The sequence below is a fragment of the Sminthopsis crassicaudata genome, chromosome 1 (assembly GCF_048593235.1).
Source record: "Sminthopsis crassicaudata isolate SCR6 chromosome 1, ASM4859323v1, whole genome shotgun sequence".
Classification (NCBI taxonomy): domain Eukaryota; kingdom Metazoa; phylum Chordata; class Mammalia; order Dasyuromorphia; family Dasyuridae; genus Sminthopsis; species Sminthopsis crassicaudata.
Genome location: NC_133617.1, coordinates 553,001,210 through 553,021,489, shown reverse-complemented (window position 1 = coordinate 553,021,489; position 20,280 = coordinate 553,001,210). Strand labels below are relative to the sequence as shown.

Genomic DNA, 20,280 nt, shown 5'->3' with positions numbered 1-20,280 from the left:
TTCTTCCAGGGACTTAAGAACTATGCATCTATGGTAAATACTTTTATTTGTCTTCCTTAATGCTTTTTTTTGGGGGGTATTGTCTTCATCTATTAGAATATAAGCACCTTGAGAACTATTTTTCTTTTTGCTCCTACTTTCATCCCCAGTACTTAGCAAAATTCCTAGCATATAACAAGTATTTAATAAATGATTCCTTCTTTTCCTCCTCCCTCCCTCCCTTCCTTCTTTCTTTTTCCCTTCCTTTCTAAACTATTATTTATTTATTTTAAACATTCTTAATGTCAGAGATACAGAGATGACTGTCTCTTACTCTAAGAGATGGCAGCAGCTGAGGTAGAAGTGGAATAGAGAGAATTACAAGCATCCAGACTTTGGGATCCAGAAACACTTGCTACCTTCTACTCTTATGTCTAGGTCCTTTTCATCTCTTGGACCAATGCGAAGATTCAAGAGTTTGGTGGGATTTTATGGCCATATTCTCTGAAGGACTTTCATACAGAAGAAAAACTAGCTTTGTTTTGTTGGGCTCCAGAAGATAGAAATAGGAACAATGGGTAGAAGTTACAGAGAGCCAGAGTTGGTTTTAAATAAGGGAAAACATTCGTAATGGAGCTATCTCAAAGTGTACCAGGTTGCCTTGATACATAATAGATCTTCAAATAAAGAGTTGATGACTCCTTCTTGGGGATTTTGAAGAGTAGATCCTTGTTAAGGTATGAATTGGAAAAGAGAGATGTAATTGTAGCTACTTTGAAAATAAGATTTGTCAATTATGTGACAGTCTTTAGATAGAATGTTGTTTCTCCTTTAAAGCACACATTTCTTTAATTTCACTGGTCTTTATTTCCTCTGTCCTCTTTGATGTTCGATTTAATTTGTATGCTGGTTAGCAAGGCCTGATCAAGTGCCTATTGATTTCTCTCCATTACAGAATGAAATTGTACAATGTGAGAAGTAAGTAATAGAGACAGGGAAGAATTGATAAAATGATGGAATTTAAAGTATGTGACGATAAAGTGTTGAGTTCTTAAACAAAATATAAAGAAAAACTTTCTCTCTTTCCTTTCTTAGGAGGATTGTAGAAATTCCATAATTGAACTTGATGGAATTGTAGGGCAAATAGCAATTGCTTGGCCAAAGGATCAACCATGCTCCTGTTAGAAAGCAAAATGCAGATAAAAATTTAGGAACTATAAGGCAATTATTAAATCAGGTCAGGAGACAGTTCTGGAATCTGAGTTCTAAGGAAACTAGATTTCTTTCTTCCCTCACTTTCATTGTCTTCGGAATAGAACTACTTGCTTTTTAGGAGTCATCTCACCTTACTTATCTATCATTGAGTAGGTCTACATAATAGCAATGAAATCTCAGCAGAGTTATTGAGTTTGTGGGACAGGGAGTAGGGTGAAGATACCATAAAAAGTGAAAGGATATTTGCCAAGTACACACTTTGACCATATCTTCCCATATACTCTTCCCATTGCCATTGCGTTTATTTATGCAATGGTATGCCCATGTTTATAGGAGAAATGTTTTGGAGCTACTGTTCTTATGATTCCATTTCATTAATGCTTTTGGTTTCAATTAATTGTAGCTATCCTGGGGATATCTAATTTTCAAATTTAAATTGGGGAGTACAGATGTATAGCAGGCATTATACCAGTTTATCACTAGTGTATATATATATATATATATATATATATATATATATAGTATATATATATATTTACATATATATAATATATACATTCACATTTTGTGTGTATCATGGTTATTATGATTTTGGTTTTGCACATGTATTTTCTTCATGAATTTTGCTTCAAAATGAACTCTAAATCTTTATAATAGTCTCTTATGAGTAAAGCATGCTGTCCAACTAACTCTGTGTCCAGCTGGCAAAGGTTTACACAGGAAATGAACACAAGGAAGTTCTGTGGTAGGTATAAGATAAACATGATCCTGTTTATGTTTTGCTGATGTTCTGGTTGTTTAGAAATTAGAAATTTTTTTCTTTCTTCCTTTTTCTTTTCTTGTTTCTCTTCTCTGCCCCTCCCACCCACTTTTATTTTTGCTCTGGGCTGTTCTTTACAAAACCTAACAATCAGGCTAGTCTTCCTTGTAGCTTTGATCTTTTAACAAAATATTTTGTTATAAAAGGCTAAAAGTCTTGCAGTTTGTTGTGTTTCATACTTTGTCAGCTCATACCCCCTCAGCACATGTTATTCACAGATGGTTGGAAACAAAAGAGGAAAGGAAGGGTAGAGTGCCTTAAAATTTGACATCTCCCATAATTTCCCATGAGATTGTTTTATAAATATTGGCATACTTTTCCTGACTCTTGCAGGTGCTTAAATAGAACTCTGTGGCCTTTCACCTAGCATAATTAACTTTCTTTTATTTTCAGATGTTTACCATATCTTTTTTCTAACCTTTATTTTCAGAGTGCCCTTGAAACAAAACTTAGCCAGTTGTATAGACACCTGCATGGCATGAGGCAAACACTGAACTTCATTCTAGCCCCAGGACAGGGCTCCCTCAAGCAATCTCTGCAAATTCTCCCCACTGCTGTGTATTCTAGGCTGATAAATCAGATGAAGAGATGTAATCAGTCTTTGGAGGAATGCTGTAGTGACTTGCTTATTTTGACCCTTGTTGTACCTTCAGCACCCTGGGTGAGTTGAGCTGCAAAGCTATTTTTAAAAAACTCAATGTTGATGAATTTCATTTTAAAAAGCTAAAATTTCCATTTCATTAAGACTGTATGTTTTGGGATTTAATAATGTTTACATTTTGGAAATTTAAATTTAGTATTATTTGGTTATTGCTTACATGTATACTTTATTTTCTTAATCAATTATACATTTTTGCATTTAAAGTAGCTAAGATAATTTAAATTTAGTGATGATCTAATCTTTTCATCAATGTGACATACTATGTAATGTCTCCAGATGTAGTAAACACCATTGATGGCATTCATAAAGTCAAATTTTAATTAAAACAATGCTTGGCATTTTGGAGTTCAATTACTTCTTTATTAATTATTTCATAAATTTGTGAATTTTCCATACACTAAGAAACTAATATGATTAGTAGTGACTTCAGAAACTTTGTAGCTGTTCACCAAAAGTGTACTGAAGATATTTTTAAGTAACTAAGCAGTTACATGATTACTTAAGGTCAGAATGGATGGGGATTTTAGGGGGTGTCAGATGTTTTCTAAGTCAGGAGAATTGTCAGATGTTTTCTAAGTCAGGAGAACAAGGCTCCCAATCCTAAACATTTACTTGATGAATTTAGTTTATTCTTATATGCATCATGTTTCTAATCATGTTTCTTGGTTCATCTTGGCGCTTTCTGAGGACTAGAGCTACTTTTTCTGTGTAATATGACAACATCCAATAAATTTATAATAAGTTTCACACGTTTGGTAAAGCTGAATCTATAAAAACAGACATCTACAAATTATACTGTATTGTTTCATCTAATATACATTACCCTCTAGCGTTATTTGCATGCAAAAGTGACTATAAATTGAATTGTCAATGTGTTCTCTCAACTATTTCAAATGTTTTAATGAAAGATAACCCCCATATTTAGCAGAGAAGATAGTGGCTGTCTCTATCATTTAGATATATTTGGGGTACATGCAGCTCAGTGTGAGACATATGTCTATAGAGGAGAAGCTGGTATCTTGAGATAGAAGAACCTTAAGAGCAAAAGCAGGAGATAGAAAAAAGGGGGGATTATTAGAGCTGGGACGAATCAAAAGTATGTTAGGCTGATAGTTGATTGCATGTATCAGAAGAAAAGTTGGACATTTCCTATGAGCAGAGCCTTGTAGTATACCAGTCAGTGTGATCAGCAACATCACATGCTGCAGAGAGTTAAAAATAGATTACAACCGAGAAAAACTGATCAGAGATATCAATTAAGAAACTATAAATAAAAGCGGTAAGGATAGAGCACCACTCCTAGAATCACTAGGACCTGAGTTCAAATGTGATATCAGATATTTAACACTTTCCAGCTGTGTGACTTTGGGCAAGTCACTTAACCCCAACTGCATCAACAAAGAAAGAAAAAAGAGGAATGAAGTAAAGAAAAGAAAGAAAAAAAAGGAAGCCATTGAAAATTTTGGAGTGAGATTTAAGTAATAAGTTTGTAAGATTGCAAAGAGGTCGGCAGTGAGAAACTAGGAAGCAGAAGAAACAAGTGTTAAAAGCTTTTTTGTAGAAGCATGGTTGCTGAAGTCAGGAGAAATATGCTGATAGCTTGAAGGGGTAGTAGGGTTCAAGTAAGTTTTTGGTTTTTTGTTTTTGTTTTTGTTTTTAAGAATAGGACAGACTTATAGGATGAATTTGTAGGAACCAGTAAGAAGGGAGAGACTGAAGATGGAAAAGAGGATGATTATGGATTAAATCTGCAGATGAAACCAGGAAAAGATGGAATCAAAGTACCTGTAGAGAAGTTGATTTTGACAAGGAGAAGGGCTAACTTTTCATCAAAGACTGGATTAAGAAGGAAGATAATAAAGGTAAAGTAAAATGTTGCAAAAGAGAATGGTAGGGAGATAACATTTATGACTTTTGAGATTTAGAGTAGAGGAGGAATGAGGCATGATCTTCTGTGGGGGATGTTAGGATAGGGAAGAGAAGAGGTTTGGAACAACTGTTATGTATGATGTAATAGAGAATAGAAGGATTCTCTTTCTGCTTTGAGGGCCTAATTGAGATTATTTAACATATTTCCAATGGATTAATGATTTCCTCTAGTTGCAAATTTTTAACCGAGTTGATAGGTTCCCTTATTAACCTAGCTGCATTGATTTTGTTCATGCAAAAGTTTTTCAATTTAATATAATTGAAATTATTTTTCTTTTGTGATCTTCTCTATCCTGTATTTTGTTAGGGATTTTTTCTCTACTAAGATATTAGATGGTTTTGCAAAACTTTTTTTTTCTTTTTTTCTTTTTAACTTTCAGAGTTTAAAATTACAGAGGTAGATTGGTAGGGAGGGAAGGGAAGAAAGATATTTGAAAATAAAGTTGACATAAAAGTAATTATAAATAAAAATAAAATAAAATCAGGGAATAATTTTTAGGCAACAGTTTTTAAAATCTCCTTACCCATAGTTATGACAACTTGTTTATTGTCTTCTATTTTTTTCCCTCATAGTGTGATCTTTTATAATTAATGTCAACCACATAATTCTTCCTAAAATTACTAATGTTCTTAGATTTGCTGAAGACTGGGTTAATAAGTTTATTTTTAAAAATATCTTCCATATATAATCTGTTTCACTGACCTACTTTTATATTTTTTAATCACTATGGGATAATTTTGATTATTACTATTTTGTAGTTTAGTTGGAAGTCTGGAAATTTTCCTTTTCTATTTTCTCATAATTTTTAATTTCCTCCAAAAAATTTCCCTTGAGTTTCTATATCTTTTATCCTTCAAGATGAATTGTATTATTATTTCCTCTAACTTTATAAAATAATTTTTGGGTAGCATTCCAAAATAACACTAAATCTATAAATTAATTTTATTGTCATAGCTTGTTCCAGTTATGAGCATCAACTGTCCCTCTAGTTAGTTAAGTGGTCCCTTATTTCTTTAAGAAAATATTTGATAATTGTATTTATTTTGGTCTTTAATATGTCTCTGCAGATTGGATCCAATATGTTTTATACACTAGTAGTTATTTTGAATAGAACTTCTTTTTCTATTATTTCATCACAATTTTTAAAAATTGCTATGTAGAAAAGCAGTTAATGTTTGTAACATTTATTTTGTATCCTGTTCCTTTACTGAAGCTATTAATCATATTTCAATTACTGTATTTTCTGATTTTTTATGGTTCTGTGTTTTGAGTAAAACATCATGTCATCACAAAGAGGCATTGCTTTATTTCTTCTTTGTAGCTTTATTTTCTCTTCCTTAAATAGCTTTCCCAGAACTTTGCCAAATAATAGTAGGTAAAAGGGAACATTCTTATATTGCTTATATATTTATTAAGAAAGGTGTTCTTTTTAGTATTTTTTCCATTGCATATAATACTAACCTTTAACTTTTTCCATCTTTTGATCTGTTTTTCCTTTTTTAAATCAAACTTCAAAAGGTTATTTTATGCCTTTACATAATATTTTAAAGCAAAAATGAAATACCGTATAAAATTTTTTTCTGCATCCATTGATCTATGTGGTTTTGAATAATTTTGTTTTTTAGTTAAAATTTGTTATTTTTTTTCCTGATGTTGAATTCTTCTTCCATCCTGGTATAAATCCACTGTAATCATAATGAATAATTTTGGAACTATATTGTTACAGATTTTTCTAAGTTCTTAACTAAAGTTTTGAAGTGAATTTCATTAATAATTGATCAATAATTTTCTTTATTTGACATCATTCCCTGGTTTACATATCAAGACTTATAACCTATATCATTAAAAAAGTTAGACAGAATATTTTATTTTTCTATTTTTGAGAATAATTAGTTTAACATCGGCTATTTATTGTTTTTTTTTTAATATCTAATGGAATTAGCCTGTAGATACATTTGAATCAGTTGTTTTCCTTGTTCTTGTTCCTTTCAGTTATTTCAATTTAGTTTCTTGAAATTGTTTACTACCTCTATTTAATATTCTAATAATTTGAATATTTTATGTATTTGTTGTTAATTCTTGATTTTTTTTTTTGTCTTCAGTTTTGCTGGCCTAAAGCTATGTGTTAACAGCACTGAGAATTTAAAATGTATAATAAGTTCTGATAATTTAAAATTTTTCTTTTTTCTTTCTTGTAATTTGCTTTGCTCCTTTTTCTATTTTGGGAATTTAATTATTTTTCCTCTTATTATTTTACCAAGTTTGCTAAATTTTTAATTGTATTAAATCAAATAATCTTTAGTTTAAAAAATAATTTCTATAGTCCTTTTTCCAGTTTATTTCTACTCTAATTTTAAAGATTCTTTAAAACTTTGATGCTAATCCATCCCTATAGATTCCTATTTACTCCACCCCAAATTACATACTACATATATATATATATATATATATGTATATATAATTTCTTTCAGTGAAATTCTCATCCATTTTATATGTTTTAGGTAACATTAGCATTTACATTTTGCTGAAAAGCTTGTCCAGGCTTCTTCTGAGTCCAGGCTCACCTTATCAGCTAACTACTAGATATCTCATTGGGACATCCCATAGGCATTTCACATTCAAGTTTCCAAAAGAACTCATTTTCTTCCCTATCCCTCAAATACATACCTTTAATTATCTTCCCTCTATTACTGGCAAGAGCATTATCATCTTTTCATTTGCCCAGATTTGTAATCTCAGATTTATCTCTGACTCTTTTCTCTTCCTTATAACTCAATGTAATCTATTAACCAGTTTTATTGATTCTACTAGTATAATGTCTCTCTCATACAAGCCTTTTATTTTTCTTCACTTAAATAAATGTCTAATACCCTGGTATATGATGTCATTATCTATTGCCTAGATTTCTGCAAAAACTTTCAAATTGTTTTCCTTTTCTCCATTTTCTCTCTTCTCAAATCCACCTTCTATATACCTCCATAGTTGATAAAATTATTATTCCTGAATTATAAATCTAATCATGCAATTGCCTTGTCCAGAAAGCTTCAGTGTATATCTACTTTAAGATAAAATAGAAACTTTTATTTTTGTCTTTTTCTTTGTGTTAGATCACATTGTTTGCTGCTGAATTGGTGCTTGGTAAATGCTATTGAATTAAATCAATAGTTGTTTAATCCTTTTGAAGGAATTATATTTTTAGTGCCGCGCAAATGATATACTGTTCAAACTAATGAAATATTAGAAATCATACTATTATTTGATGCCTTGAGAAGCAGTAATTTTTATATTTAAACCCTACATTCAAAAATAGTTAAAATAAACATTTTACAATTCAATATACTTTGTTATTAACAACAATTAACAACATTAATAATACTTTATTAATGGAAGGATGCCTTTTAACTCTATTGCTTCATTATCTTCCCACTTTGTTTAGGCATGATTCGTAGAACTTGATACATAAGAGCACTAACATTGTGCCTATCTGCATTTATCTTTTTTCCTGATATTCAGTTCATACTTTGCTCTGTATCCAAATAAAAGTCCTGTCTTTTATCTGTGCCTTTATTTCTGTAACAGTTGGACTAATATGGCATTTAAGGTTAAATGTAATAATTCACCTAAATATATTCAAAATTTAAAATTCTGTTTCTCTTTTAGAAAAATATTTTAGAATATTTTAAGGGATGATTTAAGGGCAGTTTAGTACTGCAATGGATAGAGTACTGGAACTGGAGTCAGAAATTGTTGCTCTGTCATTCATTCAGAGCCAACTATTTGTGATCCTATGAACATATTAGGCTCTTCTGTTCTCCACTTTTTCTTGAAGTCTATCCAACTTCATGTTCATTGTTTCCATGACTGGATATCCATCTCCTCCTCTGCTATTCTCCTTTCCTTTTGTCTTCAATCTTTCCCAATATTAGGGTCTTTTCCAATGAGTTCTAGCTTCTTATTATGTAACCAAAGTATTCCAACTTCATTTTCATTATTTAACCTTCTAGTGAATAGCCTAAATTAATTTCTTTACGTATTGACTTATTTGATCTCTTTGCTGTCCAAGGGTCTTTCCAAAGTTTTCTCCAACATCACAATTCAAAATGTTGATTCTGCAGCACTCAGATTTTCTTAAGGTCCAGCTTTCACAGCCATTCCTTACTACTAGAAAAAACATAGCTTTTATTATACAGAGTTTGGTTTCTGTGACATCTTTGTTTCTTGGCAGATTTGTTACAGCTTTCCTTCAAAGGAACAAGTGTCTTTTAGTTTCAGGGTTGCAGTTGTAGTCTAATAGTGATCTTTGAGCCCAAAAATATAAAATTGGATGTTGCTTCCATTTCCTCTCTCGCTATTTCCCAGGAAGTGACAGGACCAATTGATAAGACATTAGTTATTTTGTACATTAAACCTTCAAACTAGATTTTACCCTCTCCTCTTTTACCCTCAGTAAGAGGCTTCTTAATTCCTCTTCACTTTCTGCCATCAGAGTGGTATCATCTACATATCTGAGATTGTTGATATTTCCCCCCAAGCTTGATCCCAGCTTTTGATTTATCCAGCCTGGCATTTCATATGATGTATCTACATATAAATTAAAGAAATAAGGTGACACTATCTAACCTTGTTGTACTCCATTTCCAATCTTAAACTAATCAAGAAAACCAGAGTTCAAATCTAATCTTGAAAATTTATTTAGTTGTATGACTTGAACAAGTCATTTAATCCCATTTGTTTCATTTTCTCCATCTGTAAAATGATCTGGAGAAGAAATTGGTAAACCACTCCAATATCTTTGCCTAGAAAACCCCAAGTGGGATCATAAAGAATCAAACGTGGCTGAAATGATTGATGGTTTAGTGAAAAGAGCATTGACACCTTCAAACCAGAAAATTTGTGTTTGAGTCTTGGATTTGTTATTTATTAGCTATATGATTTTATGAAAAGTTATGTTTTCTGCCATTGTGCCATAACTGCCTAATCTTTAATATTAGAGTGTTGGAGTAGATGACCCTTTGCAGATCTAACATTCCTATTTTTGTTGTTGAATCATTTCATTCATGTCTGACTTTTCATGACCTCATTTGAGGGCTTTCTTGGCAAACATGCTGATATGACTTGCCATGTCCTTCTCTAGCTAATTTTAATAGATAAGTGACCAAGGCAAATGGTTCATGAAGTGACTTGCCCAAGGTCACACAACTATGAGACTGAATTTACTTGTGAAGATGAGTTTTGTTGGTTCCAAACCTAGTGCTTTTATCTATTGTATCACCTAGCTGCCAACATTCCTATAGATCCACTAAATTGTGATCTAACATCTGTTGACTCATAGGTCCATGAGATAGAAACTTTAGAAATAATTTAAGTCAGCCTTTAATTAAAGCAAGAATTCCTCTATTTATATCCTTGATAAAAGCCTTCCATATTTTGTTGGATAACTTGACTGACAAAAACTTTATACTTCATTAGAAAACCTATTTTACCTTCATTAATTGCCCATATTTGATTTTCTACAACTGCCCACCAATGTTCTTAGTTTTGCATTCTAAAAAATAAATTTAATTTTTCTCTCATGTAAAGGGTCTTCCAGAATGTTAAGATCTCTGTCATCCCTAAACCTTCTGTTGTCTAGGCTAAATATCCCAGCTTTCCTTCATCCATTTCTTATAATACTTCATGGAGATTTCTTTCCCCATTCTCATTGCCTTCCTCTAGACTCATTCCACTTTGTCAATGCCTTTCCTAAAATTTGGTATCCAGAATTAGATACTATAATCCTGTTAGTTCAGCCTAAACTTGCAGTAGCTTATTGGGTTATTTTATTGGATTGCTGAACTTGCAGTTCTCTTCAGAGAAAATGTTCCCTAGATATAGTGTCACTATCCTGTACACGTGAAGTTGATTTTAAAAATGCAAATGTAAATATTTGTGTTTAAATATTTAATTTTGTTATCTTTGATTTAATATATTGTTTTGGATTGTTGAAATATTTTTGAATCTTTGAACTTTCATTCAGTAAGTTAGGCATAGCTGTCACCTGCAAACCTAGATAAGACTGCTCTCTGCCTTTGTGTAAGTCACTGATAGAGATATTGAGCTGCCAACACTCACATTATCAATATTCTGAAGATTATTTATATCAAAAATTATCACATAAAAAGCCACAGTGAAATACAAGATAAAAATTTCTTTCTATAGTTGTAGATTTGATATATTTTTGTCAATAAAAATATATTTATTTATTTTAAACTCAGCACAACTACATTTTTTAAGACCTCAGAGAATAAATGTAGTTTTCCATCATGCTATAAATTTCTTAGCTTTTATAAATTTATGAATTTCTTATGAAATTTTCATTGAAAACATGATAAATTACAACCATGATAAAGGCTAGTTTAAAAATTAAATGTAGCTTAGGTCCTTGACTATGTTCAAGAAAATGAATTTAACTTGTTTCTGATTAAAGAAATTTAAACTAATCCTTTAGGCCATTCTGCAACTTTATTCAAAGAAAACATATGGAACATGGCAAGATTATGACTTTTAAGCAATTGTATGATAACTTTTAGATAAGATTTATATTAAAATGTTTTTGAACTAATGAATCTACAAAACATGAACAGTACATTATTGTTGTTAATGCATTTAATATTTAATAGCATTAAATTCTTGCATTGAGATCACATATACAGTCACAATTTTAATCCTCTTTTGTATATAGATAATCAATTCCTCTTCCAGATTGAGTTGTATTTGGCAGCCAGAGAACCTAAGTTTGAATTTTAACTATACCTTTATTTTGAATGGAATTTCTCTTTGTATCTCTTGCTGTTGGATTGTGTTGGTAATCCATAAAATGCTGAGGATTTATGTGGATTTATTTTGTATCCTGCAACTTTACTAAAGTTCTGAATTATTTCTAACTGCTTTTTAGCAGAGTCTTTGGGGTTCTCTAAGTATATCATCATGTCATCTGCAAAGAGTGATAGTCTGATTTTCTCATTACCTACTCTAATTCCTTGAATCTCTTTCTCGGCTCTTATTGGTGAGGCTAGCATTTCTAGTACAATATTGAATAGTAATGGTGATAGTAGGCAATCTTGTTTCACTCCTGCTCTTACTGGGAAAGGTTCCAGTTTATCGCCATTACATATGATGTTTACTGACGGTTTTAAATATATGCTCCTTATTATTTTAAGGAATAGTCCATTTATTCCTATACTCTCAAGTGTTTTTAGTAGGAATGGATGTTGGATTTTCAAATGCTTTTTCTGCATCTATTGAGATGATCATATGGTTTTTGTTAATTTGGTTATTGATATAGTTGATTATGGTAATAGTTTTCCTAATATTGAACCAGCCCTGCATTCCTGATATAAATCCCACTTGGTCATAGTGTATTATCCTGGGGATGATTTTCTGTAGTCTTTTTGCTAATATTTTTTAAAAGATTTTAGCATCAATATTCATTAGGGAGATCGGTCTATAATTTTCTTTCTCTGTTTTCAGTACCTGGTTAGGCATCAGTACCATGTCTGTGTCATAAAAGGAGTTTGGTAGGACTCCTTCAATCCCTATTTTTTCAAATAGTTTATATAGCATTAGAGTTAGTTGTTCTTTAAATGTTTGGTAGAATTCACATGTAAATCCATCTGGTCCTGGGAATTTTTTCTTAGGGAGTTAGTTAATAGCTTGTTCTATTTCTTTTTCTGAAATGGGACTATTTAGACTATTTACTTCCTCTGTTAATCTGGGCAAGCCATATTTTTGAAGGCATTCTTCCATTTCATTTAAGTTATCAAATTGATTGGCATAAAGTTGACCAAAGTAGCTCCTAACTATTGTTCTAATTTCCTCTTCATTAGTGGTGAGTTCGCTCTTTTCATTTTTAAAACTATCAATTTGCTTTTCCTCTTTCCTTTTTAAAATCAGATTTACTAAGGATTTGTCTATTTTGTTGTTTTTTTCATAGAACCAACTCTTAGTTTTATTAATTAATTCAATAGTTTTTTTTTTTTACTTTCAATTTTATTAATCTCACCTTTTATTTTTAGAATTTCAAGTTTCATGTTTGTCTGGAGGGGTTTAATTTGTTCCTTTTCTAGCAATTTTAGTTGTAAGCCCAATTCGTTAACCTTCTCTTTCTCTATTTTATGCAAGTAGGCCTCTAGAGACAGAAAACTTCCCCTTATTACTGCTTTGGCTGTATCCCACACATTTTGGTATGATGTCTCATCATTATCATTTTCTTGAGTGAAGTTATTAATTATGTCTATGATTTGCTGTTTCACCCAATCATTCTTTAGTATGAGATTATTTTTTGGTCTATTTTCCCTGGCTTTTTATTAAATGTAATTTTCATTGCATTGTGGTCTGAAAAGGATGCATTTACTATTTCTTCCTTACTGCATTTGATTTTGAGGTTTTTATGCCCTAGTATATGATCAAATTTTTTATAGGTTCCATAACTGCTGAGAAGAAAGTATACTCCTTTATGTCTCCATTTAGCTTTCACCAAAGATCTATCATATCAAACTTTTCTAGTATTCTATTTATCTCTTTGCCTTCTTTCTTATTTATCTTGTGGTTTGATTTATCTAATTCTGAGAGTACAAGGTTGAGATCTTCCACTATTATAGTTTTGCTGTCTATTTCTTCTTGCAGCTCTCTTAATTTCTCTTTTAAGAATTTAGATGCTGCACCACTTGGTGCGTATATGTTTAATATTGATACTTCTTCATTATTGATGCTACCCTTTAGCAGGATATAATGCCCTTCCTTATCTCTTTTAATTTGATAAATTTTTGTTTTTGCTTGATCTGAGATGGAGATGGCTATCCCAGCTTTTTTGGCTTCACCTGAAGCATAGTAGATTCTACTCCACCCTGTTACTTTTATTTTGAATGTATCACCCTGTTTCAGGCGTGTTTCCTGTAAACAACATATAGTAGGATTCTGACTTTTAATCCAGTCTGCTAACTGCTTCCTCTTTATGAGGGAATTTGCCCCACTCACATTTATGGTTAGAATGACTAATTCTATATTGCTTGCCATCCTGTTAACCCCTGCTTATGCTTTTCTCCTTTCACTCTCTTACCCCCCTACCCAGTATTAAACTTGTGAACACCACTTGCTTTTTAAAACCCTTCCTTTTTTAGTATCCCTCCCCCACCTTAAAGTTTCTCTTCCTATTTTACCCCTTTTTCTCACAATTTCTGTATTCCCTTCCCCTTAGCTTACTCCTTCCCTCTCACTTTTCAATGAAGTGGAAGAAGTTTCACCATAAATAGAATATGTCTATTGATACACACTATGTTCATCCCCCTCCTTTCTTTCTCTCAGATATAATAGGTTACCTTTGCCTCTTCATGAGCTGTAGTACCACCACTTTACCCTTTTTTATGATATAATTTCCTTTGCACCTCCAGTTTCTAGGACAAATTATACATGTGTTCTTTACATATCTTTATAACAGAAATATAGTTCTCAAGATTTCTTTTTACCTTTTTAGAAATCTCTTGAGTTCTGTATTTGAAAATCAAACATTTTGTGTAGATCTGTTTTTATTTTTTTCTTCTAGAATAGATGGAATTCATTTATTCAGTTAAATGTCCATCTTCTTCCCTGGAAAAGGATGCTCATTTTTGCTGGGTAAGTTATTCTTGGCTGCATACCAAGTTCCTTAGCCTTTTAGAATATTATATTCCAGGCCTTTCGTTCTTTTAATGTGGATGCTGCTAGATTCTGGGTTATCCTTATTGTGGCTCCTCCATATCTGAATTGCTTTTTTCTAGAAGCTTCCCAATATTTTTTCCTTTGTCTGATGGTTCTTGAACTTGGCCACTATATTTCTTGGCATTTTGATTTTAGGGTCCCTTTCGGTAGGTGATCGATGAATTTTTTCAATGTCTATTTTATCCTCTGTTTCCAAAACGTCTGGGTGGTTCTCTTTAATAATTTCCTGGAAAATAGTCCAGGCTCTTTTTTTCCTCACATTTTTAAGGGAGTCCGATTATTCTCAAATTGTCTCTCCTGGATCTGTTTTCCAGGTCTGTTCTCTTTCCAATAAGGTACTTGACATTCTTTTCAAATGTTTCATTTTTCTGGTTTTGCTTTACTACTTCTTGGTTTCTCCTTGAGTCATTCGTTTCTACTTGTTCCATTCAAATTTTCAATGATATATTTTCTTCACTCACTTTTTTAATATCTTTTTGTAATTGTCCAACTGAGTTTTTAAGTGAGTTTTTTTCTGACATGGCATTTTTTTCCATTTCATCCATTTTATTTTTTAGAGAGCTGTTTTCTTTTTCCAGCTCACTAGTTCTGTTTTACTTGGAGTTGTTTATCTTTTCTAATTCACTAATTTTGTTTTTCAATGATTTGATTTCTTTATCCACTCTGTCTTAAGTGCATGGGATGACTTCTCCAGACTCTCTTGCCAAGCTTCCCTTTCCTTTTCCCATTTCTCTTCTAGCTCTCTTGTGAGAGATTTCCTTTTTGATTTCCTCTATGAGAGTCTTATGTATTGAGGAGCAGATCATATCCCCCTTAGTGTATTCCTCTGGAGACAATCTGCTTTTAGCCTCCTCAGTGTTTGAAGTCTGCTCTCTCTCCATACAGAAGCTGTCAATAGAGCCCTTTTAAATTTTTTGTTCATTTTGTCAGAGCTGGAATCAAAGAAAACATATTGACAAGAGAAACAATTGGTCTGTTTCCGGGAGTGGGGTGGGGGGGATGGGGCTGGATGGTGTTGCTGGGCTTCTTCTACAGACTATGGGAGACAGCAGCAAGGCACTAATAGGACAGTGATGGCTGCTCTGCCTGCATCTGCCCTCTGAGGCTCTAATAAGGTGCTGAGTCACTTGGGTGGGGGTGGGGATGGCTGGATCCTGAGAGACGCTAGCTTTCTGGGGTTTTATTCTTCACCTCCGGTGTTTACACTATCTTTGATGCTCCTGGCTTGCTGCCAAGATGGAACATCCACACTGGTGTAAAAGTCTTTTCACAGAAATGGAAGAGATCGCACCCCTGCCCCCTCCAGTCTGAGCTGTGTGAGTTGCCTGTTTCTCTCTCACGGCCTGCCCTCAGTCTGTGTGCCCAGTCTGTTCGACCCTCCCCTGAGCAAACACAGACCTTCTCTGGTGAATTTCAAGGATGTCTTCTGTTGGTGATTATTTGTGGGTTTCTTTTTCGATCAAGCATTAATTTCAAGGCTTGACATGAAGTAAGTCCTGAGAGAAAACGTGGAGCTGAAGCAGCTGTCTGCCTCCAAGCCGCCATCTTGTCCAGAAGTCTAAATGATGTCTTATGTCCCTTCCAGATTCCAAATCTATGATTCTATGGGTTATAACTCTAGCACTGACATTTCTTATAAGTCTTATGTCTTTATTCCTATTAACTGCTGGGTATTTCCACTTGGATAACTGTTATTTCTTCAAATGCAACAACATGTCTGAAAACTCTTTTATCTTTCTCCCCTAATTGATTTCCCTATTTTTGCCAATTGTTGTGCTCTGTTAATAGTAACCTGTATTCTCCCATATGCCAAAAGACAAAGTCATTTGTAATCACTAGCAGGCTCCTGGAAGAGTAGTCTGTGCTTGAGGAGATAAGAACATACACCATAGTTGTGGCAGAATCCAAGGGACAAGAAATATTTAAAAAATCAAATTGATAGGTCTTGGCAACAAATTAGAAATGAGGGGAAGGAAAGATAGTGAGGAGTTGAGGATGACATTTAGGTTGTGAGCCTGAAGAACTGGGAGGATGGTATTTCCCACAACAGTAATAGGGAAGTTAGGAGGAGGATACCTGGGATTATCGGGAAAGATAATGAGTTCAAGTTCTCTATCTGAAAAATTAATTTGTTAACTAGGGTATAATATAGGCTCTTGGTGCTCTAGCCAACACATTTCAGAGAAGATTTAAACCTGCTTTGGTAATAGAAATCACAGTTTAGTCCTCATCCTGATTCACTATCTGGAAGCATTATGTAGTTTCCCTAATTATCTGTCTTAATCACATCTGATTTTACTTTTTCCCTGTATAAGATCATATTTTTTTTTTTTTTGGATTACACACAATAGATGCTACTCTAACATTTTGTTTTTTTAAATAAGTTTTTATTGATATTTTCTGTTTCTTACATTTGTTTTTAAAATATTTTTCTTGAAAGCATCAGATTGTAAAACTTAATTTCTTGTAGAATCTGTCAGTCTTTCTCATTTTATTGATTTGTTTCATCTACTTATATTTAAAGGTCTAACTTGGGTATGTATTTTCCTCCATTTGTTCCTAATATTGATTTTTTTCAAGTTGTGATTCCCCTCCCCCCTACTGTTATAATTATAGTATTGTGCTCCTTCAGTTAACTTTATCTTAATCTTTTTTAATGATAGTGATTTCCTTCATCCTTGATGTCTCCTCTTGTCTATTTCCCCCTTCCCTTTGGAATTTTACTAATTAGTTGCTTATTCTCTCTTGCTTTTATCTGATTATAAAATTCTTCACATTTTCCCCCCTATCACTTAGTCAAATGGATTAGATCTTTCTTCTCCTTCAACTAATCCTATTCATTAGTTTTTAAACTTATGGTTTTTATTAAAGCTTTTATTTACAAAACATATGCATGAGTAATTTTTTAACATTGACCCTTGTGAAACCTTTTGTTCCAAATTTTCCTATCCTTCCCCCCACTCCCACCCCTAGATGACAGGTAGTCCAATACATGTTAAATATGTTAAAATATATGTTAAATCCAATATATGTATGCATTTAAATTTAATTTAAAAATGGTTTCTCTCATTCTCTTCATTATCTGCCCCCTGTGTCTACTCTCAACTTTCATCTTCTGATTCATAACTCTGTAATTATCTGGTCTCTTTTCCATTCTCTCCATTCTCTATGCCAGTAGTCCTCAAACTTTTTAAATAGGGGGCCAGTTCACTGTCCCTCAGACTGTTGGAAGGCTGAACTATAGTAAAAACAAAAGCTCACACTCTGTCTCCGCCCCTCGGCCCATTTGCCATAACCCTGTGGGCTGCATCTGGCCCGCAGGCCATAGTTTGAGAACCCCTGTTCTATGCAATCAAAATGTCCATAGTATCCCATCATTCTCCCTTCTAGGAACTTTTTGCCCCTGAATTGTTCATCTTTTCTCATGGATTCCTCTTTTTAATTGGGCCTCACTCCCAGAATAATTCAATTATTGCAGGTGTCAGAGACAAGGATGCTGTACCTTGTAGGGATCCTTTTCCACCACATCCCTAATTATGAAGCCCCCTACTAATTTATACTTTCCATTAGTTACAATTTTCCCCCCATTTGCCTCAAATTCTCCTCCCTGAATCCTTGCTCTCTCACTCTTACACGTGTCAGTTGCCCCCAGGTTTACAAATCCCCTCTCTGCTCCTACCAAGGTGGGATAGGTATACTTTTAAAGCACTAAATATCCAGAGGAGCTTTTACTTTTTAATCTATAAACTCTTCTCTTTCTGAAAAAAGAGTCACCTTCCCCTCTCATCTAGCCTTTGATTTGACCCAAACACATTGCATATTCCCTTTTATATTTCTCCTCTCCCCTCTTTCACATACCTTACAGTTTTGTAATATAGACTTACAAAAAACAAAACAAAACATCAATTCATCTGTAGGTAAAAATACCACCAAATTCTGTATACAAATGCCCCAGACCTGCCTTTCACTGTTACCTCAAATGAATTTCCACCTTCACACTTGTCTCCCAGGGTCCATTTAGAATAAAGTTGTATTAGTCTTTCTACTGTCACTCTGTTTCTGTTGCAGCCTTACCTATATCATTTATTCACCTCTGCTGCATTTCTGTTGTTTGAAGTGTTCAGAAGTAAATATTTTCTTCAGTTCTGGTTTCTTTCTAAATATGTTTCAAATGTCTCTTTTTGATTGAATCTTTTTGTCATTTATTATTAAGCTCAGATTTGTAGGGTGGGCTACCCTGGGCTACATACTGAACTATATACATTATTCCACTCCCTTCTACATGCTGGCATTTCTTGGTGTGGGAGCAAAATAGTGTTATATTATTCAAATTTCCTTTACTTTATACATAAAACTTTTTCTCTTCATCAATTGTAGAACTTGTTTCTGAATTGAATTACTAAACTGAACTACTAAGTGTCTTGGAATTTGCAACATTGTTTCTCTTTCCCCTCTCCTAATATGTAAATTATTTTAATTATATTTCCTTTCCTCATTCACAAGTTTGGGGGAAGATCTTTTCTATTATTTATGATGTTATGATGTTAAAATTTTTGTTCTGATGTGTTCTGCCAAGAGAACTATGATCCTAAGGCTGTCTATATGCATCTTGACTTCAAGATTAGTGTATTTTGCTTTCAGATGAGCATACACTTTCTTAATGTTCCTGATATCTCCTCTTCCTGATTGTCCTTTATTTCTGTATATTTGCATTCTCAATCTATTGTTTTCTTTTTTTTTCCCCAAGACATGATCACAGATTCTAGTTTTTCTATTCTGCCCATTACAATTGCCATGTTGACTTTCAGATTCTGTTTTCATAATTCTCATTTCTCTTTTGAACTCCACACAAAGTGTCCTGTGTTTTCATGTTCTTATACTCTATAGGGGTCTCTGAATCATCAAATTTTGGATTATTTTCCTTTGTTTTGCAATATTTATTCATTTGCTGGTTTCATTTGAATGCTTATTTCACCTGAATTTATTTGCTAGATCTGGATGTCATGTTGTTGTTTTTTTCTGTTATTTTTTCTCCTTGTTGACTTATCCACTTATGTCAAGTAAGTTTTCTTTTTCTTGAGATCTTCAGTAATTTTAATTTTGTTTTTTAAATGTCTATTTTCCCCCTATTCACTTTCTGACTCCCTCCTCTCTGAAGTGACTTACTTGTTTATTCTTCGTTCTCAAAGACAACTATGACAACAGGAAGGTGATGCCATGCCAGGCAAGTGAATTTGATTTGAGTGAGGAGGGCTGGGCTTTTTACCAACCTGTCTCCTCTGGAGAAATCCAATATATATATATATATATATATATATATATATATATATATATATATATATATATATATATATATATATATATATATATATATATAATGTTAGAATGACTGGAGATGGCTAATGTCTTTAATAGATCATTCTTCCATTAGAATTCTCTTACCTTTAACATTCTTTTTCTAAGGTAAATTATTTCTAAGATAAGGGTAAATTATTCTTCATGGTAAGGACAAGCTTTCTGGTCTATTGTATTCAAAGCTTTCCTTACCTTTACCATATTATATAATTTTCTTTGGTTCTCATGATCAGGATTTTAACATATTAATTATCATGCTGTGCTATATTGAGATCTCTTGAGGGGGTGTTTTGTCCCAAACTTTTGGGCTTGAATTCTTGGGGCTACTTTTTTCATTTTTTTCTTCTTTTCCTCTGCCATAGGGAGCCACTTCTCATTTGCAGTTATTTTCAATGTACCTCCCCTGTGAATTCACCTTCCCCCCCTTCTAAATCACTCTGCAATTGTGAGGAAATTTTTTTTTACCAAAATTACTAGAATTATGTTGGACTTAGGAATAAATAGACTCTGAGAAAGTGCCTGAGGAATTATCTTGTGAATTAAATCAGTGGGCTTTTTACTTTCATATCTATTTTGATTGTTCAA

At 32.9% G+C, this 20,280-nt stretch overlaps 1 protein-coding gene across 3 annotated transcripts in view; it reads left to right on the top strand.

The window, feature by feature from the left end:
- LOC141555291 (uncharacterized) overlaps window positions 1–20,280 on the top strand; it is a 232,087-nt gene that overhangs the window by 154,650 nt on the left and 57,157 nt on the right. For 2 of the 3 annotated variants that reach the window (XM_074288042.1, XM_074288051.1), the window contains one exon: window positions 2,445–2,675. The exons of the other annotated variant lie outside the window; for it this stretch is intronic. In XM_074288042.1, coding sequence (XP_074144143.1) covers window positions 2,445–2,675 — 231 coding nt within the window. The remainder of the gene's footprint in view (window positions 1–2,444; window positions 2,676–20,280) is intronic. 3 annotated transcript variants of the gene reach the window in all.